Below are 22,527 nucleotides of genomic sequence, written 5' to 3'. Positions count from 1 at the left end.
ATGTTGATACCCTTGAATCAAAAAAATATATACAAATGTATGTAAGATCGATCGTTCTTTCCAACCGATTTGAATCAAATTTGCAAGAGTTCCATAAAAACATACTGCAATAACAAATTGTTGGTTAAATTAAAAAACGGTTTTCTTTATTCGACTGATCGTTCCCAACTAAACCTAATCTTAATACGCTTTTCAAGGGTATACAAATTGTGAATACGAGAGATTCTCCTCTCCCGCGCTCTCCCTCTCCCTTTGCAGTATTTTTTTTGCTGATTTTTAATCTATGCAGCAGCAACAACAGCAATGCGCGACGTGCCCACTTTTTTGTTCTGCCTGTTGTTTTTTTTGTTTTTGCAAAATGCATTTTAATCAGCTTTTTTTGTTGTGCGACACCTTGCGACGCTGAAACGAAAATGCAAATGATCCTGGCACACACACACACATATGGACGCAGAGAAACAGCAGTCACGCTCTCTGCCTCGCTCTGTTTCACTTGCTCTTCTTCTCTCCTGACTCTGTCTGTCTGCTCGGTGTCTGTCTCTCTCACGCGTTGCGTTGCGCTGCTCTGGCTCTCGCGACGCTTTTTACCTGTGCGAATGTTTGTTGAAGAATTTATTGTTTGTCTCTTTGTTGTATTATTGCCTGGTGCTGCGCTGGCGACGGCGACGGCGAGGGCGAGAGCGACGACGGCGGCGTCATCGGCGTCGGCGGTTCTTTTTTTCCTTCAAATTTCATTTGTCGCGTTTAATTATGACAACAGCAACAACAAACCCGAATAGCGACTGCGACGCTCTGCAGATCATTGACTTTTCTGGCCGCCAAAGGGGTATTGATATAGGGTTCTTCCTCATCGTTTGGACTGACACTCGCACAAATCTAGCGATCTCTTGGTCGAGGCGGCGAAAACCACCCATGCAAAATAGAAACATTTTGAAGGGGAATGTCTCACCCTTTATAAATTTACCTTGTGCCTGTGTAGATATACATATATGCATACATATGTAAAAATGTACAAGCATACAGACATACATATGTATATATTTTGTTGCTGCTGCTGGTTAAGCTTTTCTGCTGGCGTTGTTAAGTATCATGATAGAGATAGGGATCGCGAGAGCGAATCTACCATTCTTGTATAGACTTCGAGGATATTGCTGCTGGGCAACAGTAGAATGGGTGTTCTTTTTTGATTAATATTAATAAAAATATAACCCCTCCCCACAATTGTCATTTTAATCCAATTCCATAAACATTTTTAGCAACAGCATTCCTGAACTTTTGCGACCCGTTGACATGATAATGACATTTTTATAATCCCCAAAAACAAAACCATAAGCAAAACCACAAAGGCGGATGCAACATTTCTCATTGTAAATGAGGCGGGCACAAGCCAGGGGAGAAACGAGCGCGAAGGAGCCAAACGAGGATACAAATTGTTTTTGCCATTTTTGGAGAGGGAGCGGTCTCCACAAATATACACAGATACAGTCGCACAAACACACACACAATTACAGAGATTGCATTTATTCCATTGACGTGTGGCGAGATTTTAAGTCATTTTTGATGTACGAGTGCTTTTGTTGGTGCTCTTGTTACAGATAAATTTGTATGTATATTTTACATTTGTATGTATGTGTACATATATTTTTTGTATATTTGAGTTAATAATACGCGGCGCTTTTAAGGTAACGGGTACAGTGAACTCCATGAACGTATGTACTGTACTTATATGTACGTATGTATAATGTGTTGGTTTTAATTGTGAAAAGTTTGAGTGTTTGTGCGATGGGAAATTCAGCTGTTATTTCCTCCTTCCTCTTTTGTCATATAAGTACATTAATAGGGAGTCACATACTTGTAGACCGTTTTACCGTAATTTGAATACACTTGGTTACTAATTAGCAAGCATAACAGGCAACTTGTCTGATCTGAAAAGGCTCACCTTATAAAAATAGACCTTGAGTGCATCCTCCTTCCATTAAGAAAATCAAGAACCAAAACAAAACACGCAGTCCCAAGAGAGAGCAGGCCAAAGAACAGAAGCCGCCTCGCAGTTGCCGTGGGCGTTTTTAATCGCACGACTGTCTGGCGATTTTGTTGTTGCTGCTTTCCGTTGCTTGCCTTGGCCTCATTTCGCTTCTTCCTCACCTCCTCTATCCGTGTCCGTATATCTGCATGGTCTTCACCAGCTGAGGAAATTGCTGGCATTCCAGCAGATTCCCCATCCCCCCCCCCCCCCCTTCCCAACCCATTGAGTGCACTTCCTAGCGTCTCTTCCCACCGCGTTCTCTCTTTGTTTATTCCCTTGCAGAAGGTAATTTAATTTTTAATAGAGCTTGGAAATGCACGGCAGAAAACAGCTACTACCACATTAAGAAAGGCTTGAATGTTCCACAGAATTATTTCCTATTTGCTCAAACTGTATATAACTAAAGAAAATAAATAATTGATTTAATTTTTCCATTGAATGGATCTCCAAGGGTATTACAACTTCGACCCCGTCAACCCACTTTGTATTCCTTTTGGGTTGTTGTTGCTTTATTTAGCACGTTTTGCGTTTATGATCGTAGCGTGATTTCTGCCTTCTTTTGTTGTTGCTTGTGATGCTCAGGCGGCGGCAGCTTCTGTTACTTTATTGCGCCGCAGGTTGGTTTTTATTGTAGTTTCGGCAACAGGTGTGGCCCCCACTGTACATTGAACCCATCCCGCGTGTACCTCAACGCTAGTCACTGATCATGCAATGTCACTTCCATGGCTATGACGTGTTATGGCCCAACATATCCTTATCGGTGCGATGGTCTTCCTTAAGAACTCTGACGTCTAGAGAGTTTCCAGTTCCAGCGTTCCGTTTCGTATTCCCAGATAAGCGGCCAAAACACCGTTCACGTCTCTATGGGATGACTCATCGAAGAATACCCCCCTAACCAGAGAGTGGCGACGACGGCAGCGTTACGATTTCTAACCCACATTAGAGCGGTGCGACAAATGTCGACAGCTCATCGGCTAGTTTAATTTCTTCTCTCTTTTCTCCTGCCTCTCTCGATTGATTGCTGCAGGGTGCGCACATGGTGAGGTGAGGCAGCACCGATTTCACTCTCCCAAGCGAGTTTTATATGTGCTTGTTGGTCATAGCAATACCTTACCTCACCTTGTACAAATACAAAATTGATCGCTCTCTTTGGACTTTTTGTGTGGAGAGGCTACCGGACCTAGGTCTAGAAATATTGAGTTTACAACGCAGCCACATTCGCCGCTGCTGCTTTTGCTGTTGCTACCCCTACAATACTCGTAAAGAGGGCCCTTAACTCTTGTCAAAAGATTCGCTTGATTTTGTCGAATACTCCAATCCACCCATTCCTCTCCGCCGCCACACCCGTCAGAGCCCCTTCAAACAAAGCGAAACCTCAAAATGTTTTAATGCCCTGCCAAAAAAAAAAAAACAACTATAAAAACCAAAAAGCCTGCTCAAAAACAACACCAACAATCAGATGTGAAAAAAATAACAAACCCCAGGTTCTGGTATTTTTATGCCCCTCTCGCTGGCAAAAGTGTCCGACGCATATTTCAACTTGTCAGCCAAAGAAAAGAAAAGAAAAGACGACCAGCAAAAAAATTAAAAAAGGCTCGTAAAGCTGAAATCAGCAAAGCCGTTTCGGGGGGTAATTAATCGCCATTGCCGTAGCCAGGCGTCGGCACGACACACACACATGGAGATCAGAGCAGGCAGGAGGGACAGCAAGAGACAAACAGACAGTGTACCCTGATATCCAGACCCAAAAAAGAGCAGACCGAGCAGATCCCAAATGGCAGGCAGCAGCCAGACCCAAGCCTGGAATTTGCGTTTGTAGATCTGCGCTAGAGACTTTCAATGATCACTCTGGGGTTGATTAACCAGTTCTAGGTTTTAGTTTTCATAGATGACCAAAGTTCTTATACCTCGGAATATATGTATATTATCTGTACTGCAGGCCAGATCTCGTGATATCCAAGGGGAAAACTAAAATAGTAAACCCCACCAAAAAGCTTTACACCAAAAAGTAAAGCCTTATCTCAGACCTATCAGAAATGGAAGCAGCTTTCCAAGTAATCTCTAAAAATGGCGATAATCATATGTTCTCCCGCCATAAGCCTCATATTGATGGGGGCCTTAAATCAAGAAATTATTAATAAATAATTGTAAGACGAAGAAATTCAAAGGAGTTGGGCGGGGGATGCACAAAGTTCAACGTAGAAGGGACAGACGGCTTGACTACCGATTCGCCACAGAAGTACTTACCTATAATTTCACAATCAATTTTTGACGCGTTTGTTGGCTTTGGTCTTGGCTGATTTTGCCTCTTTTTGTGAAATTGAAATTATTATTTCGCAAGATACGAAAACATGGACACACATATATGTAGATGTATACGTATAGAATAAGCGACAATGGCAGCCTGTAATTGACCCACTTATGGCCATGATGGAAGGAGGGGGGATACTGGTTAAGGAGCTGCTTCCAGGTGGTGGGTGGCAGGCGACGCAGGCCTGCTCTCAGCTGGCGCTGCCTCAACATCAACACGTGTGCGGCAAGCCCCGTACTGCCGAGCCCGCACCCGACTCCATCTGCGGCGTGTTGCCATTTCCATTGTGTTGTGTCTGTTGCATGTGGCCAAAAACCTGTTTGCAGTCGCTCTAATTGTGCACCCTAGACCCCTATCTCCTCCACTCCCCAGCACCGCTTCACCAGTTGGCAGCACGTTTTCATTCATCGACAAACTGTTGCATGCAGCCGCCAGTTGTAAATTTATTTACTTATTTGTTCATTTCACTCATGGCGCTCATGCCGCTCCCCTGCTGCCCTACCTTCCTGACGCTCTGTGGCTCTGTGTCTCCGAGTCTGAGTAGCTTGTGCCGAACTCGTGGAACACTTGGGGCTGCTGGCCAAGAAAAGAGCAGGGTCCACGTTGTGGATGTATGAACTCATCCTCGTGCTCGTATCGTCGTCGACTGTGGTCTGCCATTATCAAACGGGGCACGCACTCACAGTACGACATTTCCATGTCTTATCTTGGTTGGGTTTTGTGGTTTGCTTTTCTACTGAAGATCGAGTTTTGCCATACTCGGATGGGCCTTGTTTGATCTGGGGGTTTGTCCATTTGCCCTCGCCAAATATTGGTTCATCATAATAATTATTTGTCTGTTTGCCTCGTATTTGTACAAAACGGAAACTTGCAACAAAAAATAAATATCATAAATACGAATTAGTATGTTTGTATGTTCCAGGCATGGCCCTATTTGGGGTTAATGCCGGGGAAAACCCCATGACTCACTCTGGATTTCATATAGTCTTCATATCAGTGGGTTTCTGTTGGAAGTCCCCAAGGCCCACTCCCCGCCAACGAGCTTGAGAGTAATATATCAGCGGAAATACTGCTAGTACATGAAAAGCTTCCTTCTGGCTGTTACAAATATTTAGCACTTTTGGTTTTATTTCTAGTTGATAAAAGTTTCCTATCTGGAGCAGCCCCGTGACTTGAGATGGATTACAATGTTGCTATCCGTTTTAGTGTAGGATTAAGCACCTGCTTACGCACGCATAGTAGTAGCTGCATCACGTGGATGCAAAATGATTTATGGTCTGCAATAATGAATTGTTTAAATATGCACAAACACAAATGTCATCAGTGTCGGTTGGAGGAAATGTATCTAAAACATCCAGCTGCGACAGAATGTTGAGGCTATGTAAATGCTAAATAGACCGCTCCCAGAAACGGAGAACAAACGTAGAAACATTAACCAATGCAAACTGCAGCTAATTTAAAATTTTCAACCATTTTTGTAACAACTGCAACTGCAACAGCCACAATGGAGACAACAACAAAAGATGCCGAAAATAAAGCCAAAGCCAAAGGCGAGGCGAGGCGAGGCGAGGCAAGCGTTGCGCTTTGATTGAATCGAATGCGAGGCGTTTTGCCGAAGTCCAAAGTCGCAAAACAAAACACTAAGATGGGTAATGTTTGTGTAACGACTATGAGATACCCAAAAGAGAAAAAATATAATTTGACAGTGAAAGAATAAGTGGTCAAAGGAAAACAAATATTTTCCTCCTTCGAAATTCTTTCAACTGTCGAGCGTTCTAGAACAAAGTGACAGTTTCGATGAAAATAGATACAACTAGATCTAAACTAATGTTTCTAAATCTCCATTAGATTCACAGGTACTTCGACTGACAATCCTAACTAGCAATTAATCCTGAGCAGCACTTTTAATAGCTCTCGTAACACACCTATCCAGAACTCGGTGCAGCCTTTCAACATTTGCTTCTTATAGGAAACTTAAGCAAAATAACAATAGTAACAACAATTAATGCATTGTGTGGCCGCTTAGAGCTCACAAATTATGTGCATTTTCGTTGAATGCTGTTTGCCGCACACCTGCGTGCCCAATCGGCACCGATTGCCGGCATTGCTTCAACATCGGTGACAAATCCACACAGAATAACAACAGAACAACGAAACATATTTTCAAGTTTAATAAACGAAAAATGAGTGGCCAAGATGCCGCTGTTGCCGCTGCTGATGGATTTGCTGCAACTGAAATTACCATAATGATCTCAATATTTGCACAACTTTATCACGACAAACTATTTAATTATACACAGAGGGGAAGGCAATTGCTGCTCGCTTCATTTTCTGCCGCACAATTAGACACGCGAGATCTGGGAGGGCAAGGCGTATGAGTAATGCAAGTGCAGCTCCATCGTTGCGATACGGCGACAACGACGGCAACGGCTGTGGCTACCTCCCCCTCAACGGAATGACTTCAGCGTCTATTAATAGCATTCCAAGTCTTATTTTCTTCTGGTTTCGTTTTGGTTATTTTACTTAGCGTAAAAACTATTTTAGGCATAGCCGAAGCCGCAAGCCTCCAGTCGCCTCGCGACTGGGTGAGGCAATTACTCACGGCAAGGGCAGCTCTGACCCCCAGATTGGCAGCTGAGTGGCAGCTTTAGTTGCAAGTACATACTCGCCCATTTGCCACCAGGCAAAGTTGCAACAAATTAGCTGCGAAACGAGCGCGTGAGAAATGCAAAGTTTTGCAGCAGCACTCTTAAAAATAGCACTTCATGTGCTTACATTGGGGGACTTGCAAGAATCCCTAAGTCCCGCAGATTCAGACTTCAGATTTCTGTTGGGTTTGAGAAGGATAAGAGTGCTGAACTATATTTGATGCTTTGGCTATGCTACACAAAAGTATGCTACAAAAAATTCGTAGAAAGCTGTCAAGATCGCATGAAAACATAAATTGATTGATAACCGTAGCCCCGACCTTGGCTGTCCATTTGTTCAACTGCAAAAATTGCCTTACGCCTTCCAGTCATTTGTTTGCTCTTTTCGGTTCTTTACCACTTTATCTTTTCCAACCGATCTAAATTATCCTCGAAGCTGGCCAAAACAGCTGTAAAAACCAAGGCCAAGTAAACGCGTTCGTTCAGTCTGAATTGTTGCAATTAGCGTTCGAAGATTGTAAACAGTTTGAAAAACATATGCCTATATCCGGTTTTTGTCTGCACAACCAGATGTGGAAGAGCCACCCTATAATATAAGTTATTTCGTGGATTTAGGTCTCAAATTAAAGCAAGAAAAATGCTGAGAAAGCGAAACTGAAGTCCCAACAAAATTGAAAACGATTTTGAATTGTTTTTTATTATTTCAAAATTTATTGATGATTAGTACTAAATAATGTTGGTTTTTTCTTTCCTTTTTTTGGTTTTTATCATTAGCACTTTAAATGAATTTTATGATTATTTTTGCAGTCTTAAAAATTTGTCTAAACAATAAATTTTCCATATTTCAAGTATATTTTTTTCCTCTGCTTTTCGCATTTTGTTTTATTCTAATGTTGAATTTTTTGAGATAACTTTTTTGCCATACGAAAAATGTTTTGCCAAAAATGCCAGGGGGCTGTTAAAGTCGGAACGAGAGACTGTAGACTGAAGGCGAGGCGGGAGGGGGCTGTGGACCGAGTTGCATAAATTACAAATATACAATATGTTTGCTTGAATGCATGCAAAAGGTATGTATATGTTTTCCCATACACACAGACAACAATGAGATTTCAAAAATTCAACACTTGTTTTCATTTTTTGTTACTTTCATTTTGGGTTATTATTTCGTATTTCAAAAATATATTATGGAAAAATTGTACACTGATATTGAGGTATTGGAAAAAATCGGCATATATGTTAAGGACTATGTATGCATAATCTGGTATCCCTAAATTTGTATATGTACAGGACTTTCAAAAGTTGTCAGTGTGATTTGTAATGCTTAGGCAACTCTAATAGTTTTCACATGCAATAAATGGCCTTGCGGTTTGGTGCTGTTCCTTACTCCGGGAAATACTTCAAAAATGTCGTAGAAAAAGAAAAACGCAATAAATCACGATCCTAGCATACAAATGTACATACATACATACTTATGTACATATGTACAGATGTAGCAAAACCAGGATACGATACCTATCATCAATATAACAAGTGCAATTTCTACTACATACGATTCAAAAATGTTATTTCTGTGGAAAAGCTATCAAAATTTGTTTCCATTCACTAATTGCTTGTGTCTGGGTTTATCTTTTCTTTTCTTTTTTTTTTAGTCGCTGTTGGTTCTATTTAATTCGTTTCCATTTATTATGAACTATATAAAAATATGTGTACTTCGTATTATTTTTTATATATTTATGTATTAAAATTCACAATTTTTTGGTTACGCTCTCTATTCGCAAAAATACGTTTTGGTTGTTTTTTTTTATTTATTCATTTAAATTTTGTCCTCTTACAGCGCTGCTAGAAAATCTATTATGGAATACTTTTGTTTTCTAGCTTGGAAAATTGGCGAGTAAACTAATTAAGGAAAACGCACGCACACACACACACACCCGAACAGAGAGAGACATTCATAGAACAAGTGAGAAAAGACTCACTCTCTTTGATATTAAATCCATTCACTCTCAATTACACTAGAATTTCGTGCATATATGCAAATGCACGGACATATGCTCCTCCAGTAATCGGACCTTGGACATGCTTTCTCTTACAACATTTCTAATATCAAAGTGTAATCTCAACACAGGCTTCGATGAGTTTGCCCTGCAAGGGCTGGCTCATTGTTATATTTTAGTTGATTTCTTTCGATTACTAAAAAGTACAAATGTTAAGTTTAATATTTACTAACTACTGCTTGGGGGAGTGGGGGTTTTCTTTTTATATAAATATAAATTACATTTTTAATTACAGTGCTTTACATTTGAAATATCGTAATAGAGAGGATACATTAGTGAATATCGGTGCCAGCATTACATCTATGTATAATATGGCTATAAACTGTATCGAAATGGTAGGTTCCAAAAACACTGAGAATGCATTGAATGCAAGACATTTACGAGTACGAAACACAAAGGACACACTTACACAGGGACTGCACACACGCATTTAGAAATATACAAATACACTTTTGGGAGCTTAATTTTTCATAGGGGGGTGGAAATAACAGCTATGTAACACACACAATGCTGTTATTCGGTTTAGTTTTAAAGCTTTTTGGCGCCCAATTTCAATGGGCCGGTCGCTCGCTGTGCCCGACGAGCCTCCAGTTCACGTTGTCGCTGCAGTTTCTTCTCCTCTCGCTTGCGCCGCGCTTCATCCATTTTATTTCCTAAAGAGCAAAGGTTTCGCATTAGCAGGAGATCTATTTAACACTCTCTGAGGAGTAGGAGAACTCACCCATACCCGGCTCATCCAGCGTCTCAAATTCACCATCGGCCCAAGAATCGCTATTCCAATTTGCATTATTCGTCGAATTGTTCAAATGCGACGAAGGCGGGCTTATATTATTGCAATTGGCAGTTGCCGACGTGGGCGACGTATTGCTGCTGGATAGATTAGGCAGCTCCTTGGGCCGCAGCATGTTCTGCTGCTGGCTCTTCGACGGCGACGTCACATGGGAATTGAGCTTGGCCAGCGGTTCGATTAGCTCGTTTAGTTCGTGTTGCTGGAGCTGCTGTTGGTGCGTATGCTGGTGCGGCAGAAGAGGCCGATGCTGTTGCTGACTGGATGATGTCGTGGAGGATATCGATTGTCTTGCCAACAGTTGCTGCTGCTGGTGTTCCTGTTCCGCCTGCTCCTCCTCTTCGCACTACAATAAATGGCAATTAGTATGGAATAAGCTATGGATTCATTTGTGATCTTACCGGATCCTCTTCGAGGCTACCCCATTCCTCATTGTCCCACCCGTCGCGCACCTCAATCAGGGCATTGGGTGCTACCAATGCTCCACCATTGTTGGAGCTGGCTGCCAGCGGACTGCTGGGATCCTGAGAGGTCTGTAATTGTGGGGGAAAACCCATGAAATGTATGATCCGAATGGTTTCTTTGCATTATACTCACATCCATTTCTCCCCAGTTTTCGTTGTCCCAATCGTTGTTGCCATAGTCGGAGGCCGATGCGGAGGTCTCATTGCTTTCATGCTCCAGCGAGGTCATTGAGGTAACACTACTTGTGGTGGTCGAAAGGCTGCTGCTCGATGGTTGCTCTGAAATAACAAAGAAAAATCCAAGTTAGCTCCCAGACAAAGGCAGGAGCATGGGGTAAACTCACCAAGCGACGCTGGCTTGGATAGATTGCGTCCAGTTAAAGGCGGTCTTGGTCTAGATGAATCACTTTGGCTGCGATAGAACTTGGCTGTAACGGCCGTCACGGCCCATCCCGCCCATGTGGCTGCAGCATTACCGATCGATGGGGTAGCCGTGTGCACATCAGCCTCTGCAAAATTAATATGTTAGCTTTTCGTTAAGTCATTAATCTGGCTACAAAGTCTCACCCATCGTCTCACGCAAACTGGGATCCTCGGAGACCTTCTCCAGCTTGCCCAGAAATCCGCGTATGGTTTTGAAAGCCGGATCGCGCACTGTCTTCTCCGGGTCAACACTCAGCGAACACAGCGACGGCAAGACACGATTGGCCACCTCGCTGAGCAAAAAGTACTGCTGGGTGGCAGCCAGCGCCAGGACGCCGGCAACACGTGCCGGCGGGAATGGATCTCGCATGGCACGAATGAAGGCAGATACCAGGACACGCTGACGCACCTGCGGATGCAAATGCGGTGCAATCTTGCCCAGACACACGGTCGTATTGGTCCGGATGCCACCCTGATCATCGCGAGCCTGCAGACGCGCAAAATGGCGCAGCACCTCCACATTGAGATTATTGTAATTCAGCTTGGGAGCCAAGTGAATTATCGATTTGACCGTCTGCTCGCGTATAGTGGCGTTTGTGTCCAGAAAGCCATGAGCTACCTGCGGGAATATTTGATCGTTGACCACCTGTGGCTGCAGATGGGCAATGAACAGATCCAACTGCTGCAGCAGGCGAGAGCGAGTCACACGATCCGTGGAGGCAAACAACTTCACGACACAGGGCACAATCCGCTTCTGATACTCCACCTCGTCCAATAGTTTGCCCAGCTGCAAAAAGGATTTAGGAATACTGACTGATCTTTAGAGGGCATTACCATGGGCCTACCTTGAACATGGGCGCCAGCACAGCGGAACCCGCATCTCCATACTCGTACGAGTTTATCAGCTGTGGAAGTATCTTGTGCTTGCACACATTGTCGGGAAAGTTGTCCAAGTGTGTGGTGAGGCCACTAAAGAACCGATTCTTTTCCGCCTTGTCTTTGATTTGAATTTCTTCCAGAAAGAGCAGAGTGTCCACCAAATCGTTCTTGAAGAACCCGCCCGGCTTCCGACAGCGGGTTATGATATCCGCTGGATTAGGGCGATTCGAAGGTGAGGCACCCACCAGCTCGCAGTAGAGCGACTGCAGGGATTTGGGTATGTGTTCGATATCCTTGAGGTTCGAGCGCTGCTTAAGAACCCCATTAAATGCCTCCCACACGAGGCAGCCCAGTCCCCACATGTCCACAGAACTGGCGGAGAAGAAGCACAAAGTTAAAGTCAATTAAAACAAAAGAGTTGCATGAGAGCTTTACCATTTGGTGGCCGCCTTGAGTTTGCTCTGATCATTCTTCTCGGGCGAGTCGTACACCTCCAGGGTGACTGGGATCTTCACCGGCGGCATGGGATTGCCATCGGCGGCGGAAACATACTCCAGGCTGCCCAGCTTCCACTCGCCTGAAGCGTTGACAAATACCGACCAGGCAGACACGTTGTTATGCCTCAGATTGCCATCGTTGTTCAGGAAGGACAGGGCACGCTGAAAGATGATTTATTGAATCAATTGGAACATTTATTGAGTGCAGTCAAAGGTTTACCGTAATCTGAAAGATGCCCCAGGCCAGGTAGAGGCCCTTTTGGACATTGTCTGTGGCCAGTTTGGTGAAATATGTGCCCAGCGGATCCACCGCCTCCGTGGCCACGTACAGCATCTTGTCCGTCTCCAGTGAGTCCAAGTACTGCAGTATGCTGGGGTGACGCAACGTTTTCAGCCGCTTCAATGCCGCCTTGGCCAGCTCACATTTCGTGTCAGAGCCGCTGCGTATGTCGTAGACAAAAACGGAGACCTCCTCGAGGGTGCCTTTGCGTTTGGCCTTGTGCAGCGTCCATATGGAGTAGTTGTCGAAGCCACTGACTGGTTCACCAATGTCGTAGGGGAAGTCTTTGGTGGAGTCGCGCGAGAAGAACGACCACATCATGTGTTTTGCTCGACGGCTCAATATTTTGTTACTGTTGTGTCACGACCACCACGACGCAACAACGACGACGACGGCACCAACAACACTGCGCAACCCTACACACGCACACACAACACACACACACACTATTGCACACACAAACACACTCACGCAGCTGTTGCTGTTGATTATTGTTGAAGGCACCTAGTTGTACGAATTAGCTCCACTTTTCGCTTGATTTTGCCAGCTGGTATCTTTTCTCGAATGCACTGATTGTGGGTCTTTATCTTTATCTCCGTCATACGTTAGCCAAGCCCGCCTTGCAGCTTTGGACCTCTTTTTCCAACCCGTTTTATTTGTCTACGTCTGTCGTGTACGTCTCCTCTCCTCTCCTGTGCGCAGCAACAATTTTCCAGCACACAGTACTCGTTGGAGGGGGTGGGGGCCTTGTTATCCGCTTTGAGTTTTGTGTAGTTCCATCGTTCAGGTCGGAATTGAAATCTAATAAGTGTCAAGCTTGGCTTTTGGGTTGAAGGAGGAAGTTAAATTATTGGGTAAAATATTTCGAATCTTTTCCGGAGTACGTCAGCTTTTTCTCTTCTTCTTTCGAACTATCGCAGCAGCGAGCAGCTGATTGTCGTGGGTTACATTTTGCCATCGATAAGATGTTTGTTTCGTGATGATCCGAAGAGATTCGGGTTCAATCAATCAGTATTTTATAATTTAAAATTATTCTGACAATATAGCTCAAGAGTACAAAAGAGTAGAAATTTTCCAAAATTCACAGCGAATTTGATCAAACTTTGAGGGGACAAAATATTTAAACATGTGGCAGCCCTTGGTTTAATCTGTAGATAAATTCGAACAAAATGTTGAGTGATGTCAAAAGTAATTAAATTCTAGGCATATTTACGGAATATTAGTTACGGCGGTAGGTATGTTTAAACTTTTTTTTCTAAATGTATGCATGGACGTGTGCTCTTTTTAAAATAAAAGGATGTTACCGCCAAAATTACCATACTTACTAAATTAGTAGATGAAATGTAGCAAGTATGTAGTTACCATGTAAATTAAAAGGTTGTTCTTTCACTTTCTTGGCTAAAACCTTTTTTATGTACAGTCCAATAAAAGGGAGTCTAATAATAATTGTAGAGAATTGATTCACCAATCGCATTAAATTATATGTGCAGTGCGTAGAGTCTTGATTAGCTTTTACTGTTTAAATGAATATCAAAATTGAGGAATATAAACTTCCTCGGTATGTTTACGGTATATTTTAAAGTATATTTAGGTATATTTGGGTATATTTCAAAGTGTTCGACGGGTATACATTGTATCGAAAAGTCCGTGGTCACACTGATCGTCGTAACCTAACGAAGGTAATTTTTCGGTCCGATTTTTGCTGTGTGTGTGTAACTTTTTGCCAATTTTCTGAGCAGGGAATCTTCAACAGCACACAGGATGATGATGCAACGCACTACGCTTTTGCTGCCCATGGCCATTGAAGCCACCATGCTGGCCCAGCAGCAGCGTGGCATGGCCACTTTGAAGACCATTTCCATGCGCCTAAAATCGGTGAAGAACATTCAGAAAATTACGCAATCGATGAAGATGGTGTCCGCTGCCAAATACGCCCGTGCCGAGCGTGATTTGAAGGCGGCGCGTCCTTACGGCATTGGTGCCCAGCAGTTTTTCGAAAAGACCGAGATCGTGCCCGATGAGAAGGCCGAGCCCAAGAAGCTGCTCATCGCCGTGACGTCGGACCGTGGTCTGTGCGGTGCCGTTCACACTGGTGTGGCGCGTCTGATCCGCGGAGAGCTGGCCGTAGATGATACCAACACCAAGGTGTTCTGCGTGGGCGACAAGTCACGTGCCATCCTGGCCCGTCTGTATGGCAAGAACATCCTGATGGTGGCCAACGAGATCGGTCGTCTGCCCCCCACCTTCCTGGATGCCTCGAAGATCGCTCACGAGGTCCTCAACACTGGCTACGAGTACACCGAGGGCAAGATCGTGTACAACAAGTTCAAGTCTGTGGTGTCGTATCAGTGCAGCACACTGCCCATCTTCAGTGGCCCAACTGTCGAGAAGTCTGAGAAACTTGCCACTTACGACTCGCTCGACAGCGATGTCATCAAGAGCTACTTGGAGTTCTCGCTGGCATCCCTCATCTTCTTCACCATGAAGGAGGGTGCCTGCTCGGAGCAGTCCTCCCGTATGACGGCCATGGACAATGCTTCCAAGAACGCCGGTGAGATGATTGACAAACTTACTCTCACATTCAACCGCACCAGACAGGCTGTCATCACTCGTGAGCTGATTGAGATCATCTCTGGTGCTGCTGCCCTCACATAAGCTGTCGTCTGTCCCCACGGAAACTCCAGTTCGAACAGCTCCGACGATATATAAAATAATTGCATATGATTCAAGGTGCTAGGAGCAACGCCTTGGATTAATTTAATGTTAAAGTCATTCTGAATAACTCCCAGAATAAATAGCGTGGAACGAACGAACAGAACTATTGGGCCTTGATTTATCCAATTTCTGATGGATTTTGGACTATTTTTGTTTTATTTTCAATCATTTAGATATTCGGAAAAACGATATCCGACACTTTGTGCTTAGCAAACTATGGAATTAAGGCATATATATGGGGGAGTTTCGTTGGGCTCTAGCACATGTTCTGCAGCACATTGAGAATGTAGGCACCAATGTCCTCGTCCTGGTTGGTCCATGAAATCAACAGAGTTTTCTGTTTGGGATCCTTGGCATCCTCCTCCACCTTCACCTCAACGGATTCAATAGTGATGGAGCCATTATCTTGCAGTGCCACCGTCCAGCCGACTAGTTTCTCCTCCAGCAGTAGCTTCAGTCGTTCGCTGGTAAGCGCCGTTGGTCCGGGATCGTCAATTTTCACCTTGGACGTGAAGCGCATCACATGCCGATTGATGCCGATCTCTTTGAGGGCATCTGTTAAATTTTGAAGCATTATACGATTATCCTTCATCACCAGTATGCCATGGATGAGTCGTCGCCGCTTCGGATCCGGAGGCTGGGCATTGTACGACCGAGCCTCGGCCTTCAGCAGGGACACGGATGCGTCTACAGGTATTCTAACGGGCGTAGATATCACACAGGTCTCGCCATTAGCGGGCATGTATGTTTCCAAATTGAACTCGTCCTTGATCTTTGAGCGCAAGAACTTCATCTTCTCCGCCTCGCCATGGACGAGCATTACGTTCTTCGGCTCACAGTTTTGAATCAGCTGCATTATGCCTGCAATAAAACAAAACAAGTTCCTCAAAGAATGCTATCGCAGGAGCTGATGTTTAATACAAACCTTTGGCATCGGCATGCGCTGAAAAGCTCATGTACTCCACTGCCATTTTGACCTCAACCACTTGACGATTTTCGAACTCAACTTTCTTGGCACCGCCGAGTATCTTGTTGCCCACGGTGCCCTGGACACAGTAGCCGGGCATGATGACCATGTTGTTCTCGTTTGGCGCCCACTTTTTGAATATTTGCAGCGAGAGGCCGGCGTGCAGCATGCCCGGTGTGGCAAAGACAACCATTGCGCCGGGATTATCAATGTAAGCCTTGTCGAACGGTTTGATGTGCTTGAAGTCAAACATATTACGATGTACGAATGTCTTGCGGATCTTCTGGTTCGTCCATGTGATGAACATCTTGTAGTACGTGTTGGCCTTCTCGGTGAGGCCCAGTGCGAAGTAGATGGGATATTTGAGGTTCATGCGCTCCCAGTAGGTCTCCAGCAATATGCACAGCTCCTGGGCACGTCCCAGGGCAAAGACAGGTATTAGCACTTTGCCGCCTCGCGCCACACACTCGTGCACCTTCTTCAGGAAGTCGCGCTCGCGACAACGCTTCGAGTCGCGAATTGTTGTTGCATAGGTGCTCTCGGAGATGAGCAGGTCGGGCCGGCACTTGTCGATCCAGGCAGCGCCCAAATGGCGGTCCGGCGTCATGTTGTAGTCGCCAGTGTAGACGACGCTCTGGGAGCCAACCTTGATCCAGAACATGGCAGCGCCCAGCACGTGACCGGCATAGTAGGCCTTGATCTCCAGATCGGTGTCCACCATCATGCTCTGATGCAGTGTCACCGGGATGACCTTCTTCATGCAGTCCTTAATCATTTGCGTGGTGAAAAAGTTCGACTCGCCTTTCCGCTCCACGGCCACTTTTCGCATATCCTCGAGCAGGATCGGCGCGATCGCCTTGGTCGGATGTGTCATGTAAATGGGCCCATTGTAGCCCACAATCTCCGACATGTAGGGCAAAGCGCCACAGTGATCTGAATACCAGCCATTGATAAGTGCACATACATTTAGGGCAAAACGATTAGACCGTCTCATGAAATTTCATCAGAGATAAGGCGCAGAGGAGGCCAGGCCAAGGCGCACTACTCACCCAGGTGAAAATGGGATATGATCACACAGTCGATGTGGCTTGTTATGGGTCCTTCGGGCACAATGTAGGAGAAATCCGGGAATCGCCGCTCATCGTTGTAGCCCATATGCATGCCGCAGTCGAGCATTATATTTTTGCCGCCCATCGACAGCAGGAGGCAGCTGCGGCCCACATCCTGGCCGGCACCGAGTGGTGTTATCTTTATGTCCGGCATGGCAAATGCAGGTCGCTCAACCGACCGTTTTTGTCGTTCAACAATTAATTGTTTTACCAATTAAAGAGTAAAATTTTCCGTGCCAATTTGTAAACACAGCGAGGGCGAAAAGATGGAGCTGCCACACAAAACCAAACGCACGGTGTGGCAACACCTACATAAACTCTTATCAAAGCGGACGGGACGGGCGGAAGAGTTTTTGTTTTGAAAATTGTTACTAATTGTTCTAAAAAATGCGATTCCCCGATGCTCGGATCTGCATGGAGGGTCATGCCAATGCCTTGGCCCTCAGCAAGGACAACACTCTGATCGCAGTGGCCGGGCGCAGCTGTAAGAAACATTATTAAAACGTTACACGGACCAAAGTTACATTCTTTGCTTTCACAGTGCTCAAGGTCTACTCCATTGACGACTATGGATTTAGGGAAGTTTGCAATATGCGTGGCGGGAAGAACCAAAATCTCAGCTACTCGTCCAATGACGTTGCCTGGAGCACCATGGACTGCAATCTGTTGGCCACAGCTGCCACCAATGGCGTCGTGTCCGTTTGGGACCACTCCAAGTGCGGACGCCAGAAGCAGCTGCTTGTCTACAACGAGCACGAGCGCACAGCCCACACCGTGACGTTCCACAGCAGCGAACCCAACATATTGATCTCTGGCTCCCAGGATGGCACCATCAAGTGCTTTGACATACGATCGGACAAGTCCGTGAACACATACTTCAGCAACTCGGAGTCCGTGCGCGATGTCAAATTCAGTCCACATGCACAAAATATATTCTCAGCCGTTTCGGAGAACGGCACCGTCCAGCTCTGGGATATGCGCAAGTGGGACAAGTGCATGGTGCAGTTCACGGCGCATTATGGACCCGTCTACACCTGTGACTGGCATCCCACGCGCAACTGGCTGGCCACCGGCAGTCGCGACAAGCAGATTAAGGTGTGGGACATGGATGGCAGGCCAGGCCTGGAGTACACAATACATACGATAGCTGTGGTGGGGCGAGTCAAGTGGCGACCAGAACGAACGTGCGTACACATAGATTTGGGCTCATAATCATTATTACTGACTATCCTTGTTATTGTTCAACAGATATCACATCGCTAGCTGCGCTTTGGTGGTGGACTACAGCATTCATGTCTGGGACATACGTCGGCCCTATATACCATTCGCCTCCTTCAATGAGCATACAAATGTGACGACGGGCATTGCGTGGCTGGGCAACGATTCCCATTGCCTGCTTTCCACCAGCAAGGACTCCACTCTGCACAAGCACGCCTTCGAGGATGCCACACGGCCGGCGTTGAAGGCCAATGCCCAGGGAGCCAGTCTGGGCCGATACGGAGACATATCGTTTGCCAATAAAATCAAGGAATACGCACCCAAGACGAGCGGCGCTTCCAATACGAAAACCAGTTCTAGCTTCATGTATGTCTGAACTATTAATTTCAATATTTTTTTGTAAATAATTGAAATTTAGAAGTCGCCGAAAGTCCATTGTTGCTGGTAGCATTCAGTTCCACTTGGACCATTCCAGGATGTATAAATTCATGGTTAAAGATGCAGTAAGCTGAAAGATAATTTGCTAAACATAACACTACAAATTTCAACGAAATCTTCAAAACAGTTTTCAGGCTTTCCCCTAAATGAATCGGATTCGAAACCTCGCCAGGAGCATGAATGCTTTATCGGATGCGCCCGGGAGCTGATTATGAGCGGCAAGAAACTGGCCGAGTTGTGCGAGCACAATTCGGAGGTGTCCAAGAAATACGGTAGACACAACGTAAGCTAATCAGATAGGATTATTGGATTACTATTATAAATTGTCATAATTTTCAGGCTACCACTTTGTGGAACTTTCTCAAGCTCTTCTATGGCAGCAATCACTTTGAGCCGCCTTTTGAGCATCGCTCTTCGTTCTCGAATCAAAAGAATCCCATCAACCAGCGGCGTGCCACTCAAGTGCCCAGCGATTGGCCACAGCAACGCAGTGACCTGAGTCAGGACTTGAATGGCAATGCCCAGGAGGCGACACATGAAATTGATGCTGCCAACGAGGATGATGATCCACTGGGTGGCAGTGGAGTGGAGCATCCGCCGACCAGTTCAGTGATACTCTCCGAGACGCAAATCATCAGCGAGATAAACTTTGATAACTTTGAGCTGTTGCGCAATGGTTTCATTTATGTGGGACCCACAGATGCTGCCAAGGCGCTGGCATTTCCTGCTCTACATCACGATGTGCAGGCAGCGCGGCCACAACTGGAGATCAAGGCATCTGACCATGAAAAGTCTCCTGTAAGCAGAAGGCATCATTTTGTTTTATCGAATGGTAAATAATAGTTATTATGTTTCTTTCAGCCGCCGCATGTACCGACAGTTTTGAAGGTCAGCCATGTACCGCCCATTCCGATGTGGGAGCCACACAAATTTGTGGCCGATGCTCTTATGCTGCTAAATGACGTGGGCGATGTGCAAACTGCTTTGACTGTGATAATTTCTCTTGGTGAGGCACGCAAGCTGTTGCCGCTGGAAGACACTCTGGTTGTAAGTAGACCGTCCCCTTAGTAATAGTCAATTTGTATTTTCATGGCTTTCTGTTCCATTAGGAGCATTGGTTTCACACCTATGTGGATCAGCTGCATCGCTACGAGCTGTGGAACGAGGCCTGCGAGGTGATCAACCGATCCTGGCTGCGTTCCGTGCAGCAACTCAATCAGCAGTCAACAGCAATGCACACAAACTGCGGCGACTGTGGCCGTCAGCTGAGCAACAAAGTGGGCTGGTACTGCGACAAATGCAAGTCCATGCAGTCGGCCAAGTGCTGTGTATGTGGTTTGATTGTGCGCGGAGTGTACGCCTGGTGCCAGGGCTGCTCGCACGGCGGACACATTGAGCATCTGCAGAAGTACTTTGCCAAGCACTCAAAGTGCCCCAAGTGCGGCCACTTGTGCGCGTATTCATGAGATGCGGAAGAAGCTGAGTAGTTTGGCTCAGCTTCCTGCCAACCGCATTTGAACTGAATGGGGTCTCCTTGCCGGAATAACTAGCAGTTTGTTGATTAGTTTTTAGGTATATTTATGTCTCAATGTATATCAATGTTAATGCTACTTTATGAAGGTGCTCTTAAAGGGTAATATAACGACTACCTTTCAAGTTGTGAGTTGAGAGCGCCCCGCCGCACATTCAGTAGCAGAAAGGAGAGAAAAAGTTATAAAATTGAGAGTTCTGTAAGAATTAAAAACAAAAAAGGGAGCAATACATTTGTTGCCAGATTCCTCTTTATATCTAAATAACTTATTGCATGTCCTTATGGGGATTTATTCCCCCGAGAGAGTGTCTACCCACCACAAGGACACCACCGCCAGCCAACACTGTCCAGAAAATCCATCGTGCCCTTAGCGCAATGATTATTTGGAAATTGTATGCGAAAGTTTTCTTTTTTTTTGTTGGTTCCAATTTTCGTTTGCTTTACATTGCGCCTCGCGCAGTTGCAGTCTTGAGATTGAGGGATCAATTCAAAGCTTGGATTTTGGAGCAGCGTTGGCGGCTAATTGTCAAGAGGCAAATTCGAGGCTCACAGTTTGGCAAGAGTCGCCCCCTGCAGCAGAGCTGGAGCCAGCCATAGCGGAGGTGGTATTGCGCTTCAGCGTCGTGCCCTCATCATAGCGTATGGTCATCGAATTGGAGTTGCCGGGTAGGAGCACATAGCCCAGAGATTCGTAGAACTTGATCAGCTTATCCTTGCAGTCCAGCGACATTTTGTAGCAGCCAAGTTCTTCGGCCAGCAGCGAGACGGTGACCACAATGCTGCAGATAGAAAATGCACAAACATAAGCCACATTCCAAGAACTGTTGCAGGGATGTGCTTACAGCTTGCCCAGTTGCTTCCCACGATATGTATCATTGACCACCACATCCTCCAGTCGCCCACGCTGGAAGTTTATGAAGAATATTAAGGAATAGTTCTTAAACAGAAGGATTCTCTTAACGTACCACTGAGCAATTGTGGATGAACTTGCGCTCAATCACCAAAGAGGCAGCTCCAATAATCTCATTTTTGCGTGTGTCCTCTATAACCGTGACAAAGTAGTCCCCGCTGGCCTTCATCTGCGAGAAGCGGGCTGCAAAAATAGCGACAGGTAAAATGAAATTGAATCGTGTGCGTGTGGATCTACCAACTTAAAAACTGTGTGCGATTGACATTCCCCACGTGTGTCAGTTGGGAGAGCAGCTGCAGGAAGCCACGATCATAGTCGGTGTCCTTGAGGGGGCGAACCTTCATCCATGGCTCGCCGGGATTGGTTGCTGATATGAATGGCTTGAACGTGGCCGGAGTGCGATGAAAGTCGAGCTTCAGCAGTAAGCTGGGATCGTACAGATACGTCTCTTGCTGTAATTGATGAGCAGATAAGGGCGATTAGTTACTAGGGCTCCATATGGGGAATCTGTATATAGTATTCTCTACCGGGTGTTGCACCATTTTCAGACTACTAAACACGTCAGCAAGTGACGCTGTTGGAGGTACAACTGAGCCAAAAGACAATCAACAGGTAAAGGTGGAGACCCAAAAGCACCGATAACAGGAATCAGGTAGCAAGAACTGGTTTAGTTTCGTTTCGCCTAGACCTCACTTTCGTGGCCAGAGCAACTGGTTTGGACACACATAAATTTTCTAGTCTTCTCCGTAAACGAAACCGGTAAAATGTGTAAGAGCCGACTATCGGAGAGAATGGCTTGGTTTTATGGCCATTATTGATTTTAGTTTGTTATTGTTTTTTTGCCAGGATTAAAAGCAAAAGAAAACGTACACTCAAGGTCGAACCGCTGTGCCAGTGTGACTGAACTGCCACATGGTCACGTTGCTGCCTCTTCGAGTCGTTTTGTGGCTGTCTTGCTGGCAAAATTCCACGCAATGCAGCCAGAAATGATACACCCATCAGCACTTACCATGATTTTATCGTATGTTTGCTGTTTGATAATAGAGCACCGGCCTATCACTACTAAAAAACTGGAAGCGGAAGCTTTTCCGCCACTTTTATCGGCCAAAGTTTCGGAGCAGACTGAATTGACGTGAAACGCGGCGAACGAACAGCTACAGCGCTCGACGAGTACCTAGAGCGCTTGGGGGGACGTCTTGTAATGACGAAGGGGCGGGAATGCCTTTCAAAACACCCAAGAAATATAGAAATTGCAAACAAAATGACCCTG

At 45.4% G+C, this 22,527-nt stretch overlaps 5 protein-coding genes across 7 annotated transcripts; 2 read left to right on the top strand and 3 right to left on the bottom strand.

The window, feature by feature from the left end:
- Positions 1-8,619: 8,619 nt before the first annotated feature.
- LOC117585831 (N-terminal kinase-like protein) lies at positions 8,620-13,294 on the bottom strand. Its single transcript, XM_034275567.1, has 9 exons — positions 12,310-13,294; positions 12,028-12,251; positions 11,559-11,964; positions 10,858-11,500; positions 10,635-10,799; positions 10,424-10,569; positions 10,228-10,359; positions 9,761-10,172; positions 8,620-9,692 (listed from the first exon to the last, which is right to left on the bottom strand). The coding sequence occupies exons 1-9, from the start codon at positions 12,688-12,690 to the stop codon at positions 9,568-9,570; spliced, it is 2,634 nt and encodes an 877-aa protein (XP_034131458.1). The 5' UTR covers positions 12,691-13,294; the 3' UTR covers positions 8,620-9,567.
- A 718-nt stretch (positions 13,295-14,012) lies between these two features.
- On the top strand, positions 14,013-15,182 carry LOC117585839 (ATP synthase subunit gamma, mitochondrial). Its single transcript, XM_034275580.1, has 2 exons — positions 14,013-14,048; positions 14,109-15,182. Exon 2 carries the CDS (start codon positions 14,131-14,133, stop codon positions 15,022-15,024), a length of 894 nt encoding a protein of 297 aa, XP_034131471.1. The 5' UTR covers positions 14,013-14,048; positions 14,109-14,130; the 3' UTR covers positions 15,025-15,182.
- A 15-nt stretch (positions 15,183-15,197) lies between these two features.
- On the bottom strand, positions 15,198-17,425 carry LOC117585835 (integrator complex subunit 11). The gene is made up of 3 exons (XM_034275576.1): positions 17,101-17,425; positions 16,010-16,984; positions 15,198-15,945 (listed from the first exon to the last, which is right to left on the bottom strand). The coding sequence occupies exons 1-3, from the start codon at positions 17,312-17,314 to the stop codon at positions 15,341-15,343; spliced, it is 1,794 nt and encodes a 597-aa protein (XP_034131467.1). The 5' UTR covers positions 17,315-17,425; the 3' UTR covers positions 15,198-15,340.
- Positions 17,426-17,481: 56 nt separating this feature from the next.
- LOC117585832 (GATOR complex protein WDR24) lies at positions 17,482-20,472 on the top strand. Its single transcript, XM_034275568.1, has 8 exons — positions 17,482-17,644; positions 17,702-18,344; positions 18,409-18,744; positions 18,797-18,881; positions 18,944-19,099; positions 19,156-19,614; positions 19,678-19,863; positions 19,926-20,472. The coding sequence occupies exons 1-8, from the start codon at positions 17,548-17,550 to the stop codon at positions 20,280-20,282; spliced, it is 2,319 nt and encodes a 772-aa protein (XP_034131459.1). The 5' UTR covers positions 17,482-17,547; the 3' UTR covers positions 20,283-20,472.
- Positions 20,378-22,428, bottom strand: LOC117585841 (probable glucosamine 6-phosphate N-acetyltransferase). Of its 3 annotated transcripts, none has more exons than XM_034275584.1 (6): positions 22,267-22,428; positions 21,499-21,709; positions 21,313-21,440; positions 21,190-21,251; positions 20,898-21,126; positions 20,378-20,544 (listed from the first exon to the last, which is right to left on the bottom strand). In XM_034275584.1, the coding sequence occupies exons 1-6, from the start codon at positions 22,267-22,269 to the stop codon at positions 20,503-20,505; spliced, it is 675 nt and encodes a 224-aa protein (XP_034131475.1). In that variant the 5' UTR covers positions 22,270-22,428; the 3' UTR covers positions 20,378-20,502. The 3 variants fall into 3 exon arrangements, with proteins under 3 accessions (XP_034131475.1, XP_034131473.1, XP_034131474.1); XM_034275582.1 differs by lacking the exon at positions 22,267-22,428 and adding an exon at positions 21,785-21,907; XM_034275583.1 differs by lacking the exon at positions 22,267-22,428 and adding an exon at positions 21,785-21,907 and having other exon boundaries at positions 20,378-20,465.
- Positions 22,429-22,527: the final 99 nt, after the last annotated feature.

Source organism: Drosophila guanche, unplaced genomic scaffold (assembly GCF_900245975.1).
Source record: "Drosophila guanche unplaced genomic scaffold, DGUA_6, whole genome shotgun sequence".
Lineage (NCBI taxonomy): Eukaryota > Metazoa > Arthropoda > Insecta > Diptera > Drosophilidae > Drosophila > Drosophila guanche.
The sequence above is the reverse complement of the archived record's forward strand: the minus strand, read 5'-3'. Positions and strand labels throughout refer to the sequence as shown.

Bases quoted from the DNA above. Each gene is read 5' to 3' on its own strand.
- LOC117585831 (XM_034275567.1), bottom strand. From the start codon at position 12,690: ATGATGTGGTCGTTCTTCTCGCGCGACTCCACCAAAGACTTCCCCTAC. The intron at 10,800-10,857 runs GTGAGACTTTGT...TTAATTTTGCAG, and splicing joins CAGTTTGCGTGAGACGATGG to AGGCTGATGTGCACACGGCT. The intron at 10,570-10,634 runs GTGAGTTTACCC...TTGTTATTTCAG, and splicing joins ATCCAAGCCAGCGTCGCTTG to AGCAACCATCGAGCAGCAGC.
- LOC117585839 (XM_034275580.1), top strand. From the start codon at position 14,131: ATGATGATGCAACGCACTACGCTTTTGCTGCCCATGGCCATTGAAGCC.
- LOC117585835 (XM_034275576.1), bottom strand. From the start codon at position 17,314: ATGCCGGACATAAAGATAACACCACTCGGTGCCGGCCAGGATGTGGGC. The intron at 16,985-17,100 runs GTGAGTAGTGCG...GCTGGTATTCAG, and splicing joins CATATCCCATTTTCACCTGG to ATCACTGTGGCGCTTTGCCC. The intron at 15,946-16,009 runs GTTTGTATTAAA...GTTTTATTGCAG, and splicing joins AGCGCATGCCGATGCCAAAG to GCATAATGCAGCTGATTCAA.
- LOC117585832 (XM_034275568.1), top strand. From the start codon at position 17,548: ATGCGATTCCCCGATGCTCGGATCTGCATGGAGGGTCATGCCAATGCC. The intron at 18,345-18,408 runs GTGCGTACACAT...ATTGTTCAACAG, and splicing joins AAGTGGCGACCAGAACGAAC to ATATCACATCGCTAGCTGCG. The intron at 18,745-18,796 runs GTATGTCTGAAC...ATTGAAATTTAG, and splicing joins AAAACCAGTTCTAGCTTCAT to AAGTCGCCGAAAGTCCATTG.
- LOC117585841 (XM_034275582.1), bottom strand. The intron at 21,441-21,498 runs GTTGGTAGATCC...CTATTTTTGCAG, and splicing joins CAATCGCACACAGTTTTTAA to CCCGCTTCTCGCAGATGAAG. The intron at 21,127-21,189 runs GTAAGCACATCC...TTCTATCTGCAG, and splicing joins GGGAAGCAACTGGGCAAGCT to CATTGTGGTCACCGTCTCGC.